A 13,847-nucleotide genomic window follows, 5' to 3' on the forward strand; every position below is an offset into this window, starting at 1 on the left:
TCGCTGCCTGGAGGGCTTCCGATCTGATTGAGAGAAGGGGTATAGAATCACAGGATTGCACTATGAGGTCAGTGGGGTAATAGAGGCAGAGAGAGTGCTGGGGGGCTTCAGGGGCAGGAGGGCACGTGAGGGAAGGCTTTATATATGAGATGATACTTCACCTGAGCGACATCTTCGTGAACAAAGGGGTAATGCCCCAACCTAGATGGACCAGGGCAAAGAGGCCCTCGGCTTAATGAGGCAGCGCCTGTGCAAGGAGTTGTAAGAAGTGTGCCTTAAATCTGGGAGGCAGGCAGAAGGTGGGGCTGTGGATTGGGGCAGAGACCAGATCACGCCAGGCCTTGTGATTCACGCCAAGTGCAGGACGATACCCATGATTAGGTGAGCTTTTTTTTTTTTTTAAATAAATGTTTATTTATTTTTGAGAGAGAGAGAGAGAGAGAGTACAAGTGGGGGAAGGGCAGAGAGAGAGGGAGACGCAGAATCTGAAGCAGGCTCCAGGCTCTGAACTGTCAGCACAGAGCCTGACATGGGGCTCGAACTCACAAACGGTGAGGTTATGACCTTAGCCAAAGTCGGATGCTTAACCGACTGAGCCACCCAGGTGCCCCATGAGCATTTTTGAAGAATCATCCCGAAGGCCATAGGGAAGCTGGATGGGAAGAGAGCAAGATGGGCTGGGAGCATTCCAGCCATCATCCGAGCGATAGGAGAGGGGGAGCCCCACTACAGCTATGAGGGAAGGGATGGTTTTCTGAAGCTTTAGCATTGAAAGTAATCAGATTTGAAGACTTATTAGTGATCGGACATGGCATAGAGGGAGATGTCTGCTTCCTTTTCTGGGCTTCCAGCCTCATTTGGTGGCGGGGGGGGGGGGGTGGGGAGCGGTCCTGCCCAAATCTAAGAATAGGCAAAGTAGAATAGGGTGTCCATAGAAACATCCGTGGTTAGTACATGGGAGGGGCAGCCTGTAAGTATCATTTGAGGACAGCAGTTCTGAATGAAAGTTTGCAGGATGATTGAATTATCCTCATGCTCCTTCCTTCCAGAGCTCTAGGAGGTGAGCTCCTCCTGAGATCAGCCCTCCCATGGCACCCATTAGCATTCATCAGACCCAAAGGAAAAGTTCTGAGATCCCAGCTGGCAGTCTTCTCAAGCAGGGGAGCCCTCTCCTTTTTCCATCTCGCCCCAGAGAACGTGAACTTTCCGGGGAGGTGGGATGGGCTGCGTGAGCCTTCTGGCCCCTCATGCGGTCCCCCACGGAGAGACCATCTGTACTGTGGCTTCCTCCTTCCTGCCTAGCGTGGTTACTTGTTGATGGCCTTGTAAGGCAAAGTGTGGAATATGGCTGACTCGGCGTTTCCCAGCCCCACCCCCCTGCACAGCTGGCAGGGCTCGGACCCCACTCCAGATGGGGCTCCGTTGGTCTGCTTGGCTTGGCCAGTGCTTCCAGGCCGTCCCGCCTCACCTTCTTTAAAACTGCTTGGGACAGCAGAACAAGGCCCAAGATCCTGGCCAAAGCAAGTTTTCTTGTGGCAAATGGGCTGGCTCTCCAGCTGTGCATTGCAGCCAAGGCCTGGCAGAGTGAGGATGCAGAAGCAAAACTGAAAGTGTTGCAGGAGAAGGGCAGCACCTGTCACCTCTGAATTTGGGAGAACAGTCAGTGTGGCCAAGGAGGCACCCAGCTCTAGTGTGTTTCGTCATCCCTGGAGGTCAAAGTCAACAGGACAGCCACCAAAACAGCCCAGAGACAGAGCGGACACCAGTCTTTGGATTTGTTTTTCCAAAATCTAGAATTCATTATCATTTGGGTGTGACCTGCCACACCATCTCCAGGGACACTTGGATAACTCTACACACCCAGTGAGCCCTTTTAGTAGAGTGGAACCTCACCTGTAGGGAGGCCCATGGCATGGACCAGCGCTGTTAGGTCATTTAAGGAACCGTTGCACCCTCTGATGTAGGGTCCCCAGCCCTTGCCTGATGAGCAGATTTGAATCCCAATAGTCCCAGTCTCCAGCAGGGGTTGTGTGTACACATGTGAGAGAAAGGTTGGAGGTCTGATGCCAGCGGAAGGAAGCCTAGAGCTGGGAGGGCAAGTTCCCAGTGTTTTTAAAGGATACTTCTAGAAGGCCGCAGGAGCTGGAGGGATCAGGGGGGGTATGGCTTTGAGGGCAGGGGTAAGTTTTGGGGAGTCTCACTGTGATGGAAAGGGCTCTAATAAAACTGCTTGAGAGATTCCTGGAAATTCTGCGGGAGGCCCTTTGGCCCCGCCCATCGGGCACTCCCCTGGGAAAATCTCAGCTTCTCCTGAGCCAACCGAGGCCTCTTGGCTCTTTTGCACATGCGTGCCTGCTGCTGGTGGACTAAACCCGGACTCCTGACACAGCTCAATCCTGACTCGATCTTGTATGAAGTATGGCAGAGACTTAAGATTGTTGCAAACTCAGAACCTGATTTTCAGAGTTTTAAGCTGAATGCCTTCTGCAGTTTTTTATTATGTTTTGTTGGAAACATGGAAACTATCCCTAAACCCCTCTAGCTACCGTCCTTTTTCTCACCCCATCTTCTTCCAGAAGGCTCATGGTTAAACAGTGTTCTGGGGCCAGGGCTGGAGATCCTTCCCTGTAGATCAAGCGTTCTTTACCTGAGTCCATGAGCTTAGATGAGGTTTAGGGAGTCCATTAAACCCTGGAAGTCAGCACAGTGCTATGTGCCTGTGCGCTTTTCCAGAGAAGACTATAGCTTTGTTTAGGTTCTCAGAAGGGTCCATGAGCCCTCAAGGCTAAGAAATTCTTGCTTTAAATGTACTTAGAGCTTGGCCTGCGCTAAGTATTGGGTTCCAAAGTAGGCCCCTAGTGCTGCCAGCGTCACAGGTAGAGCTGGGCTCTGTTGTCAGGAGTGGAGGTGGGACGGTGGGTTTCTGGAAGTCAAAGGAGTTCAGAAGCAGGGAGCCCTACGTGGAGGGCAGAGGAAGGGGGAGGAAGGGGGAAGAGGCAGGACCTGGACAGGCTGAGGGTGCGGCAGAGAAGAAGCACCACTCGGAGGGGCCTCAGAAGACTTCTCCCGGGAGAAGGAAGTATCCTCGGAGTCTCCAGGGCCAGGTCAGGCCAGTGGTCATGGCTGTGAGACACTGCTGGGAGTGAGGAGGGCAGGACCAAGCGGACAAAAGGAGACAGGGGAGGGAGGGAGAGTCAGAAGGAAAGGAAGGAAAAGGGAGCAAAGCCAAGTGATGGTCTCTCTGCATGGGAAGAAACTCCCAGAGGTTGTAAAGTCGGAAGAACACCAGCCCAAAGGACGGTGCGGGAGCTCCATTGGTGGAGCTGCTGAGAACCGGACAGGCTGGAGCCCCAGCAACACGTGTCGGAGGCAGTGGGCCTCTGCTGGCAGGGCGGCTGGGCGGGATGACCTCATCCCTTCCCAGCTCAGCGACTGAGGCTTTATTATTCCAGCCTCTAGGTAGACATGACGCTATGCTGAGCCTAAAGGTTAGAGAAAGATCTGCCTTTGCCGCCATGGGGCTCTTATGGCCTCTGGCAGGAGGGGTCCAAAGGGAGAGTCCCCACTGGAGTACCTCCCTTGGGGCTCTTCCTGGCTGTCCTCTGCAGCCCATGCCCTCCCTCGCGTTCAGGGAAACACGGGTAGGCAGGGTGCTCAGAGAGGGAGCTGACCACCCTCCCTCCTGTGCCACAAGCATCTTGATAGAGAATTTTCTGCTGCTCACCTGGTATACCCTGCAGGCTTGAGAGTGAATGTTACGGGTGAAATAGAGGGAGCTCTGACACGCCAAAATACCACGTACTGGCAGAAACAAAAATCTGAGCTCTACGACAAATAACTCCATTCCTGTTTGAAGGACCTTCTGAGCCTGCTTTCCATGACAGACCAGGCAGATTCCCAAAGAACCAGGGGCTGATGGTCCCTCACACCTTGCCCAGGTACTCCCTGCATTAAACCTGTCCAGAAGACATCCTGCTGGCAGATCCACCAACTGTACTGCCTTGGAATCATCCCAGGGTGCCCAGGGGGAGGGAGGGGGGCTGCCCAAGACTGCAATCCACTTAATTAGGAATGGGCATTTAGCAGGGATGCTGGCTTTTTTTTGGTAATGAAACTTCTTTTTCCCTAAACAGCGAGGGCACTTGGGGATGGGAAAGGGAAAGAGTTTGCTGGCTCGTTCATAGGGGTGGGGTCAGAGATGGTCCCCTCCCTTCTGGAAAACTTGGCAAACCCCAGAGAAGAACCCCAAGGTGTTGGCAAGTGCCGTGAATATTTTTCTTGCAAGATATAGTTTCTTCTTGCCAGATGCAGTACTGTGCATACGTGGGCTGTGTTAGACGTGGTCACTACTGTGCACCTTGACACGAGGAAGCCTTCTTGGTTGCTATAGTCTGGTACTTTTAAGCACAATCCCCCGGGGTTCTAGCATACATGTGGTTTCCTAGGTCCATCCCAGACCTCCAGACTTACAACCTCTCCATGGAGAGACTCACCCCTAGTAGGTCCGGGACTCGCCAGTTTTAGACTTGCTCTGTTTGTGTCCATCACAATTGTCTTCTTCTCTCGATTCCTACTGCACTTGTTGCCCGACAGTGACGGGCCCTGGGAACCTCACGCTGAATTGTCACTGGCTGATCTCAACGTATTTGGCTCAGTCTTACCAAGACATTGAGCAGTTTGAGGCCCGGGGCAATGCCTCCCGGGACCTGGCCTGGTGTTGGGCGTGTGTGCGTGCTCAGATCGCCCTTTCCCGTAGTCACGTTGATTGAGTGAGCGTACACGTTCACGTTCACATGTGAACCGCAGCTTGTCTGGCGATGAACCCTAGGCCAGGAGGACAACGTGGATCCCAGCTGTGGTTTACTCAGGTGAATGAAATCCATTCAATATATCTTGAGCCCCCATCTTATGCAAGAACATTTCTGCCTGTGGTAGAGGGTGAGGCAGGTTCACGTAAGAAGGGTGACCCACTCGGGGACCCCTGAGAAATAAATTATCCGGTCTCGAGAGTCTAGCTGGAGAGGCTGGCTTGATTCTGCTGCAGGCTGAGTGGGGCTGGGAGGTCTTTGGCTTGAAAGAGCCTTCGCTACCTGACTGCTGGCAGCTCAGCACGACCACCCTGGCATTGCCCACGTGGGAGAGACGTGCAGTGGGGCCATTGGTTCCTGCAGGATCCTGAGTGGTGCTGTCTGGGGTGGGGGTGGGGGGTGTCTGCCTGTGGCCCAGGTTTTCAGAACCAGATCCCAGCCACACGCTGGAGGAGCGAGTGGTGCACTGGTACTTCAGCCAGTTGGACAGCAACAGCAGCAATGACATTAACAAGCGGGAGATGAAGCCCTTCAAGCGTTACGTGAAGAAGAAAGCCAAGCCCAAGAAGTGTGCCCGGCGTTTCACTGACTACTGTGACCTGAACAAGGACAAGGTCATCTCACTGCCTGAGCTGAAGGGCTGCCTGGGTGTTAGCAAAGAAGGTGAGTGCTCACTCGGGTGTTCCTGGCCTTCCAGTACGTGCCCCACCCAGGCACAGGGACCACGGGCTCCTTCGATAGACGAGATCCCAGGTACTCATTTATTCAACTGCTTATGAAGAGTGTGTTATGCTTTATGCTGGATGCCTGGTACAGTTGACAGATAAGGTCCCTGTCCTTCCACAGCCTACCGAGGACATAGATCTTAAAGTGTTTATGTGCATTGTGGTAAGCGCTAGGAGAGGGTATTAGGAGAGGCCAGGCTGCAGTGACAAGCAGACCCACACATGTAGTGGCCCAACACAGGAGAAATTTGTTCATCTTGCCTTTGTAATACTTCAGCATGATTCCAGGTCATGGTGTGTGCATGCGTGTGTGTGTGTGTGTGTGTGTGCGTGCCTGTGCGTGCAAGGGGAGGAACAGGAATGGAGACTGTACTGTGCAGTCACTCTGAGATCTATCTTGGCTAAGAATGACTCTTCCTTCTTTATTAGGTGGCTTCCAAGGTCACCATGGCGGTTGTTTCCATTCTCAGTAAACCAGATGGAGTAAAGCATGGAACAGTGCTCATGGGGGGGTGGGGAGGTTATGCTCCAGTCCAGGAAGTGACACACGTTACCTCTCATACCCCGTAGTGGCTGGAACTGCCACCAGACCACACCCAATAGTAAGGAAGTCTAAGAGCGCCCCGGAAGAGGAGGAGAACGTGGATTAGGTTTTCTGGTGGAAACCTAATCATCTCTGTCATGATAGAACAAGTGCAGAGTGTTGTAGGAACATATGTAGGGGCACTTAAATTAGCTCAGGGGCAGACAGCCTCGGAAAACTTTGTGAAGGAAGCGATGTCTAAACCAGCCATGGGCCACAGGCTCAATCTAGTCGCTGGCCTATTTTTGCATGGCTTGTGAGCTAAGGATAGTTTTTATATTTCTCAAGGGACGTCATTTTCAAAAAGGAGGAATAAATGATAGATTGTACACGGCCTGCAGAGCCTAAAGTATCTACTACCTAGTTCTTTACAGATGAGTTTGCCAGCCCCTGATCTAAACCGATACCTGCGGAATGGGTAGGAGATGGCCGAGGCAAGGGGTCAGCAGAGGGAGAAGTGTTCTAAGCTACAGCCTAGAGTGAAGATGTAGCGGTGAGGAACGGTTCTAGAGGAACTGAAAGATGTTAGTGGGACTGAAATGCGTACTTAAAGGTGGCAGGAGCTGGGGGGTGACAGGAGGTAAGGGGAGAGTCTCAACTTCATAAGGGCAGCAGAGAACCATGGAAGGGGTTCAGTCCAAGAAATGATAGGATTGGTTTTTGCTTCAAAAATGCATTCTGGCTGCAGTGTGGGAAAAAAAGATAGCACACGAGCGAGGCAAGGTCCCCCCAGGAGTCTGTGGCAGGAGGCGACAGAGGCTTGAGTTAATGAAAGCACAGTGGGAGTGAAGGGAAGTGAGTGGTTTTGAGAAACATAGAGCCGCAGTTCTGGTGACCGAGTGGATATAGGGATGGAGGTTGCTTTGGGCAACTGGAGGGCGGGTCTGTTCACTGAGTTGGGCAACATGGAAGGACAAACGGAGCAGGCATAGGGGGATGGAGAAGACAACCGGTATGGATTGAACGTGTCAAGTTGGATGCATCTCAAGGACCAGTGGTTCTCTAAGTGCAGGCGAAGGGTCAGGGCTGAAGATCCCAACCTGGGTGACACCGATTTGCTTGAAATGGAAGCTTTGAAAAAAGCTGAGATTGCCCAGGGAGAAAACTTAAGGGCTTTTTCTGGCTCATAACCCTCGGTGAACCCAAAGGATAGCACAGGAAGTGGATGAATTACCGCCAAGTACCCTGTCTTGGGACCTGCCCCCTCCGTAGCTGGTTCTGGCCCTCATTCTGGGGTGTGTGACCCTGGGTGAGTGAGCTCATGGCTCTGGGCACTCCTGTCTGATTGAGGACGCCTCTCTGTGTTCCCATAGTACTCTGGGTCCCCAGGACACAGTGCGATGTCCTGGCTCCAACCCCGCCTCTGCCACAGACTGGCTCCTTCACCAAATACAAATTACTCCACCACTCTGGAGTTTAGTTTCTTCATCTGTAAAATGGGAACAACCACGGTATCTACCTCAAAGGACTGTTGTGCTGACTCAGTGGGACAGTGAGTGAAAACACTTATCACGGTGCCCGAGACAATGAAGGAACTGAATCGAAGTTCCACATTACTGTTCTTCTTCAGATTATTGCCTCGGTCAGCAGCACTTCTCACACTGTGTTGCAGCTGACTTTTCTGATTCCCCCATGGAGCCCTGGGTTGAGTCACCTCGGTTTTACCCCCAGCACGGTGCACGGTGCCATCAGATCCTTGTCGGACGAGTGAATGAATGAATGAATGAACGAGGGGCTTGCCCCCTGTGGTGACATCACGCTTTGACACCCGTGGGGTTTGTGCCCATTTTTCAGAGCATAGGCAGAGGACCAGTCTTGGAAAGAGACCACCCAGCGTTAGCGTAGACCCAAGGCCCACCTAGGGGCATGTAAGGATCGAGGAGGGATGGCCCCACAGGGATCTGTAATGACTCTGCCCTCAGTCCCCTCTGGTCTACCCAGCACACAGATGCCAAGGGGAGGCCGAGTGTGGTGACCTCTTGGCCACAGAGCGGAGAGGGGCTTCCTAGCCTTTCTCTGAAGCCTTGCCAGGCCCCAGGTGTCTGCCATCCCCGGCCGACACACGGGACCTGAGGGAAGCACCCAGGAAAACTGTCACCTGGATTGTGGTATTTAGGGAGCACTGCTCCTCCTCAAGCCGGACTCAGCTGAGAACAGGCTTTAATTTCAAGTTACCTTCACAGCTGTGCCCAGGGAGGCCCCTAGAGTGCAGCTGCCATCCTTCCTCACCCAACACCTTCGACCCTCCCCCTGAGCTCCCCACCCCGGAAGTGGGACAGAGAGGCCCGAGAGCTCTGCGGCCGCCGCTGACCCCTGAATCACTGCCTGGTTGAAAGTATGGCTGGGGTGCCTGTGCCCGCGTGCGTGTCTCTGCGTGTTTCATGCATAGGCATGTCCGTGAGTGTCCCTGCGAGCATGTCTGTGTGTGTGTGTGTGTGTGTGTGTGTGTGCAGGTGTCTGTGTGCATGTCTGAGTGTGTGCCTGTCTCCCTATGTGTGTACATGGTCTGTGCATGTGCATGCATGTATGCATGTCCGTACATGTGTCCCTCTGTGTGTGTGTGTGTGTGTGTGTGTGTGTGTGTCTGCGTACGAATGTAAGCAGGTCTCTGTGTGTGTGCGTCCTCAACCCATTTTGCAGTCGAGGAGTCTAGACGAGCCTAGAGAGGAATAGCACTTTGCTCGAGGTCAGAGGGCCCACGTGAAGTGGCATCATTGCTGGCATTTGGACCCAGCCTCAGGATTCCCAGGCCAGAATGCTGTCCCCTCCATGAGAAGGACCCCAGAGTGTTTGAAGGTGGTCCCTTGTGTGAGCAGGCCAGTTTTGCTTGCCTGAGGAAGGCCAAGGGAGACAAGACCAGCGGTGAGTCCGGGAAAGCGGGGGAGCAGGCCCAGCTGGGGGTGACATGAGCAGGAGTAGAGGCCGCTGGGCCCGGGGCACCGCCTTCGAACTCGGGGCGGGAGAACCCGTAGCTTCCAAGCAGACAGTGCCTGCAGGAGAAGGGAGCATTAGTGAGAGGCATCGGGGAGGTGGGGGCGGGAGCTGGGGGTGAGAGCAGAGGCTCTGAGGGCAGCCTGACCTAGCTTTTAATCCCAGCCCTGCCGCTTGCTAGCTCTGGAACCTCTGAGCCTCAGTGTCCTCGTCTGCAAAATGGAGATGATAGCATCTACCTCCTAGATTGGGTGCGAAGGTTTAACAAGATGGTGCACGTGAGGAACTTAGCCCAGTGACCTGGTTCGTAGTGAACGTGCAAAAGAAATTGCTAGTAGTGGAGGAGCACACCCAGGGGCTGAAGGCAGCGTCTCTGGGTCGCTCTGCTCTGGAGAGCCCCAGAAAAGTCGCTTGGGCCGAAGGTATGTGGGGAATGAGCCCCTGCATTGGTCATCTGATGTCATGCGGTGCCCTCTGGTGGGCCGAGAGAGGCTTGCAGGCTAGGTGGGGGGCTCCTGGGGGCTGGGGGAGTGCACGAAGTTTAGGGATGAGTGTGGCTTTGGGTCCGAGGGACCGCATTTCCTCAGTTTGTAAAACATCTTCATCAGGATTATCGTCCCTGCCCTGCGTCAGTACAGGCAGCGTGGAGACTAGTTCCTCCGTTGGTGAAAAAATCCCAGCCCTCCCTTGGAATTGCCCAAGGATGCCGCCTGCCCTGGGTTCAGGCTTTTTCTGTCCCCTGCCCTCCTCGGTGGTTCAAAGCACGGTCCTGGGAGAAGGTAGCCAGGTCCGAGATTGCTTCACCACGTAAAAGCTGTGTTGTCTCCGAGCCACAGCTCCTCCGTCATACGATGGAGACAACGTGGTCATTTTATAACAATCGTATAAAATTGCCCCGAGGAGTAAGCCATGTGATGTAGGCAAAGCATTAGTGCCGGGAGCCTCCACAAGCCAGGCCTGGACACCAGGGGCCCTGCACTTCTCAGCTCGGCGGGCGGCATGATTAGAGGGCCCTCCTTCTCTGTGGGAATCTTTCTGCTCACCGCTGAGAAAGGCCGCTGCTGGGCCGAGTGGATGAGCGATGAGACTCAGAGCCAGGCCGGATCCCATCACTGCCCACCTGCCTGCCCTGGGCCTGCCACTCCCTCTCCAGGCTGGTTTCCTCACCTGTCAAATCAGACATACCAGCATCTACCCCACCCCACCCTGGGTTGTGTCACTTTCTCAGGGCTTAGGAATGTTAGCAAAACCAGGGGCAGGAGCATTGAGCTGTGGGTTCGCCTGACCGGCTGGGTGGGCGCGGGTCCCCTCAGCACTTCATGCTCTTCAAAGCCCTTTCTCCACTTCATGAATTCAGTCAGCCCTCAAGGCGATCCTGTCAGAGGCAGAGCGGAGACAGCACAGCTGTGGCCCCGATTCCCAGTCTGTAGACTGACCCAGTGGCGTTGAGGTACATGCACAAAGTCACGCGGCCTCCAGGGGTCATGCAGAGCTGGCCCAGTTCTTGGTGCATCCGCCTCTCAGCTCCCACTCCTCCTCGAGGAGCCCTGGGCCCTGCAGAAGCCTCCAAGATCCATAAGCCCCCAGTGGGGCAGAGTGGGCGTTCACAGGGGGAGGCTTGGGCCTTGGCTAAGTCCCTCAGTTGCTGCAAGCCTCAGTTTCTAGATGATGAGGCTGGACCACATGGTTACGGCCAAGATTCTCTCCACCCTGATGTTCTGTGACCTGGAGAACCAGGACCCAAGAAGCTTATGCCGATGTCCCTCAGCACCAAAGCCCTCTTAGCTAATAGTTGAGGGGATTTCAGAGAGATACCCCAACGAGGGCCTGGCCTTTTGGAAAAGGGACTCTGTTTAAAGGTGCTGGCCAGCGGCGGGTTCACCCGGGCAGAAGAGGGCCGCCAACACCCCCAGAGCAGGAGGCACAGCCACACAACTTCTGGCTCTTTCTCGAGTCCGTTCCTCATTCAGGGGGTTGCAGGAGACAGGCACCCGGGTAGAAAGGAAGCTCCACCAGTTCTCGGGGCCAAGGCCACTTGAGTGTCATATGTTCCTGTTTGTTGCAGGTGGTAGTGTTGGCAGCTTCCCCCAGGAAAAATGAGCAGGTCCAAACCGATTCAGGAAGTTGTCTTCTTTTTGGGGTCCCCGCCACGGACCCCCTAAATGTAGCGTTGTAGTACGGCAGGAGTGGAGGAATTGGCCAAGTAACTTTGGCTCCCATTTTCTTTCTTCTTCTTTTTTTTTTTTTTGTGCCGAGAACGAAGAGAAGGATTGGTTAGCACTACAAGGGTCCTGCTGTCCCCACCTGTAAGCCCACTGCTGCCACTCCCAGGTTGGGAGTAGTTGATGCGTGTCGTTGGGTTCCTCGTAAACCTATGTCTAACTTCTCGCTTATTTCCTTTCCCAGTAGGACGCCGTAAACCTACCTCTAACTCCTTGCTTATTCCCTTTCCCAGTAGGACGCCTCGTCTAAGGAGTGGAAAACCAATGGGCAGGTGGAGAGACCAGGGAGGCAGGACGGACCATCCAGACCATCCGACACACCTAACCTTCACCGATTCCTCGACGCCCCGCCTCCCCCTTCCCCGCCCGCCCCGGCCCAGCCACATCCCATGTAACATAAGTGGTGCCCACCATGTTTGCACTTTTGACAACCCCCATTTGCGTGTTTTCTTTTTGGTTTCATTTTTAAATACCAATATCTAATACCACAGTGGGAAAAGGAAAGGGAAAAAGACTGTTTATTCTCTCTCTTATTGTATGTTTTTGGATCTGCTACTGACAACTTTGAGGGGTTTTTTTTGGGTGGGGGGGGGGAAGGTGTTTGTTGCTGGGACTGAGAAGAAAGAGATTTATATACTGTACATAAATATATATGTAAATTGTATAGTTCTTTTGTACAGGTGTTGGCATTGCTGTTTGTTTATTCCACCCCCTTCCCTGCTCTTGCTGTGGGGCTCCGGACACACGGCCCGGCTTTCTAGAACCCAGAACTGCATCCCCAGCCACGCCGGAGACCGACCCCTGTGTGCATGTAGATGGGAGCCCTGTGATCATATTATAGACTCCATGGGGTCTTTTCTGGTGGGAGGAGGGCACTGCCCCTTGATTTAGCTGTCAGATCTGGCAAGTCACTGGGAGGCTGGCCTTCTCAAGGGAGGTTGGGCTGGGGGGCAGGTGGGAGTTGCCCCTGGAGGGCAGGCAGTAGCCAGCACTGGCGTCAATTCCCCCCTGTCACATGTTCCTGCTCTCCAGACCGACGCGTGGCCCAGAATCCATCCGTGGGCACACCAGTATCCTCATGACCCACCGAGCAAATGACCCTCAGACCATTTGCATGAAGCCACTTGAAACATTTTCACCCACGTTCAGCATCTACTCTGTAAAGCAGGAGAGGGGAGGCAAAGAAGAAAAAGACACACAGTGGGGCCTTCTATTTAGTCGATTTTTGACAATTTTAAGCAGTGGAGGGAAGAGGACAGAAGGCCCACACTGATGAGTGAAGTGCCAGCCTCCTGCAAATGCACGAGTGAGGCTTCCCAAGACAGACTCTCAGCAGCGAGGTCAGACTGGGGCTTCCCATCCATTCTCTATCTCCCCTGCCATCCTGTCCTCAGTGGTTACCACAAGCTGGAGGGGGGAGCCCAGCGAGCCACCTTGTTGGTAAACTCAATGGTTTATTTGGTTTTTAACCCAATACTGAAGTTCTTCCTGTTTCTCAAGCTCTTCTAAGGGCTCCCAGGCTCAAGGCCAATTCCAGAGCAAAACTAGTCTTGGGCCTCCTGCCTCTGCCTCTTGTAGAAGTGCAGGGATAATAGCCCAGCAAGGAGGAAATGAGGCCTAGCTTTCTGCAGACATTTTACTGGGATTCCACTGTGGGCTGTCCAGCCTTCCTCTGGCCTGGTGGCTGTGCCCATTCAGACAGCTGTCAGACAGAGGGCAACAAGTTGACATTTAGCCTCTCTTCCCATGAGCGGCCATGGTGGCCTCGAAGGAAGGCAGGTAGCCCAAGACTGATGCCCCTGTTGGATTGCCCCTCTCATATCCCAGCCAGCATTCCCATAAGTGCGCCCACCTCGGCGGACTGTGTACCCCATTTTGGGTCTGGAAGGCATTGGCATCATAAGCACTGGCCCACTCAAGGCCGTGCTCAGCGAGGGCCCGGAGCGGGGAGTGCACCTTCTCAAGACATGCTCTGGTGGGGCCTCGGGCTAGAGAAGGTTCTTGCTATCATGGAGAAAATCCTAGAAGGTATCTCAGGGGTGACTGGAGGCCCCATCCCAACATGGTAGGGAGGAAAGGGAACCCCCCCATCCCCCTTGGCCTGGACCAGATGACTTGGTGTGCTGGAGCGAGATCGACCTTCCTCAATGCCCCGGCCCCTTTCCCGGGCCCGGAGGAAGCATGAAAACACAGAGGGGGTGCCTCCCTGTGGAAATTCATAACCCACCCACCCAACCCTGCCATCTTCTCTCTCACACGCGTGTAGGCTGTGTTGTGTGGCTTTCGTTTGTGAGGAGGGAAGGAGACTGTTTGTAGCTGGTTTTATAAAAAAATAAAAATGGGTAAACCTTGGTAGCCGTTGCCTCTTTCTTTGGGGGGCTTACTCTGATGGGAAGATTGCTTTCTCTTAAAAGTTTGGTGTTTTCCCTGGTCCAGGTGCCCTCGCTCTGATCCTAGGAAGTCCGAGTTGTCAGACTAGAAGGGAACCCTCGAGTGGCTACGAGGTGCCCCCACGCTTTGCCGTGAGGACGTTGACCAGTCCCTTTGGCCCTCGCCTACCATTTTGTGATCTCTGCGG

General features: G+C 54.0%; 1 protein-coding gene and 1 long non-coding RNA gene across 4 annotated transcripts in view; one reads left to right on the forward strand and one right to left on the reverse strand.

The window, feature by feature from the left end:
• SMOC1 (SPARC related modular calcium binding 1) overlaps window positions 1–13,624 on the forward strand; it is a 157,134-nt gene extending 143,510 nt beyond the window's left edge. For 2 of the 3 annotated variants that reach the window (XM_019451398.2, XM_019451400.2), the window contains exons 11-12: window positions 5,227–5,471; window positions 11,503–13,624. In XM_019451398.2, coding sequence (XP_019306943.1) covers window positions 5,227–5,471; window positions 11,503–11,519 — 262 coding nt within the window. In that variant the 3' untranslated portion in view covers window positions 11,520–13,624. The remainder of the gene's footprint in view (window positions 1–5,226; window positions 5,472–11,502) is intronic. The other variant, XM_019451399.2, reaches the window with a different exon arrangement.
• On the reverse strand, window positions 11,267–11,574 carry LOC109268243 (uncharacterized). Its single transcript, XR_002080534.2, has 2 exons — window positions 11,469–11,574; window positions 11,267–11,419 (listed from the first exon to the last, which is right to left on the reverse strand). It is a non-coding gene; the product is annotated as an uncharacterized LOC109268243 (long non-coding RNA).
• Window positions 13,625–13,847: the final 223 nt, after the last annotated feature.

Source organism: Panthera pardus, unplaced genomic scaffold (genome assembly GCF_024362965.1).
Source record: "Panthera pardus isolate Hobbes unplaced genomic scaffold, ASM2436296v1 HiC_scaffold_24, whole genome shotgun sequence".
NCBI lineage: Eukaryota > Metazoa > Chordata > Mammalia > Carnivora > Felidae > Panthera > Panthera pardus.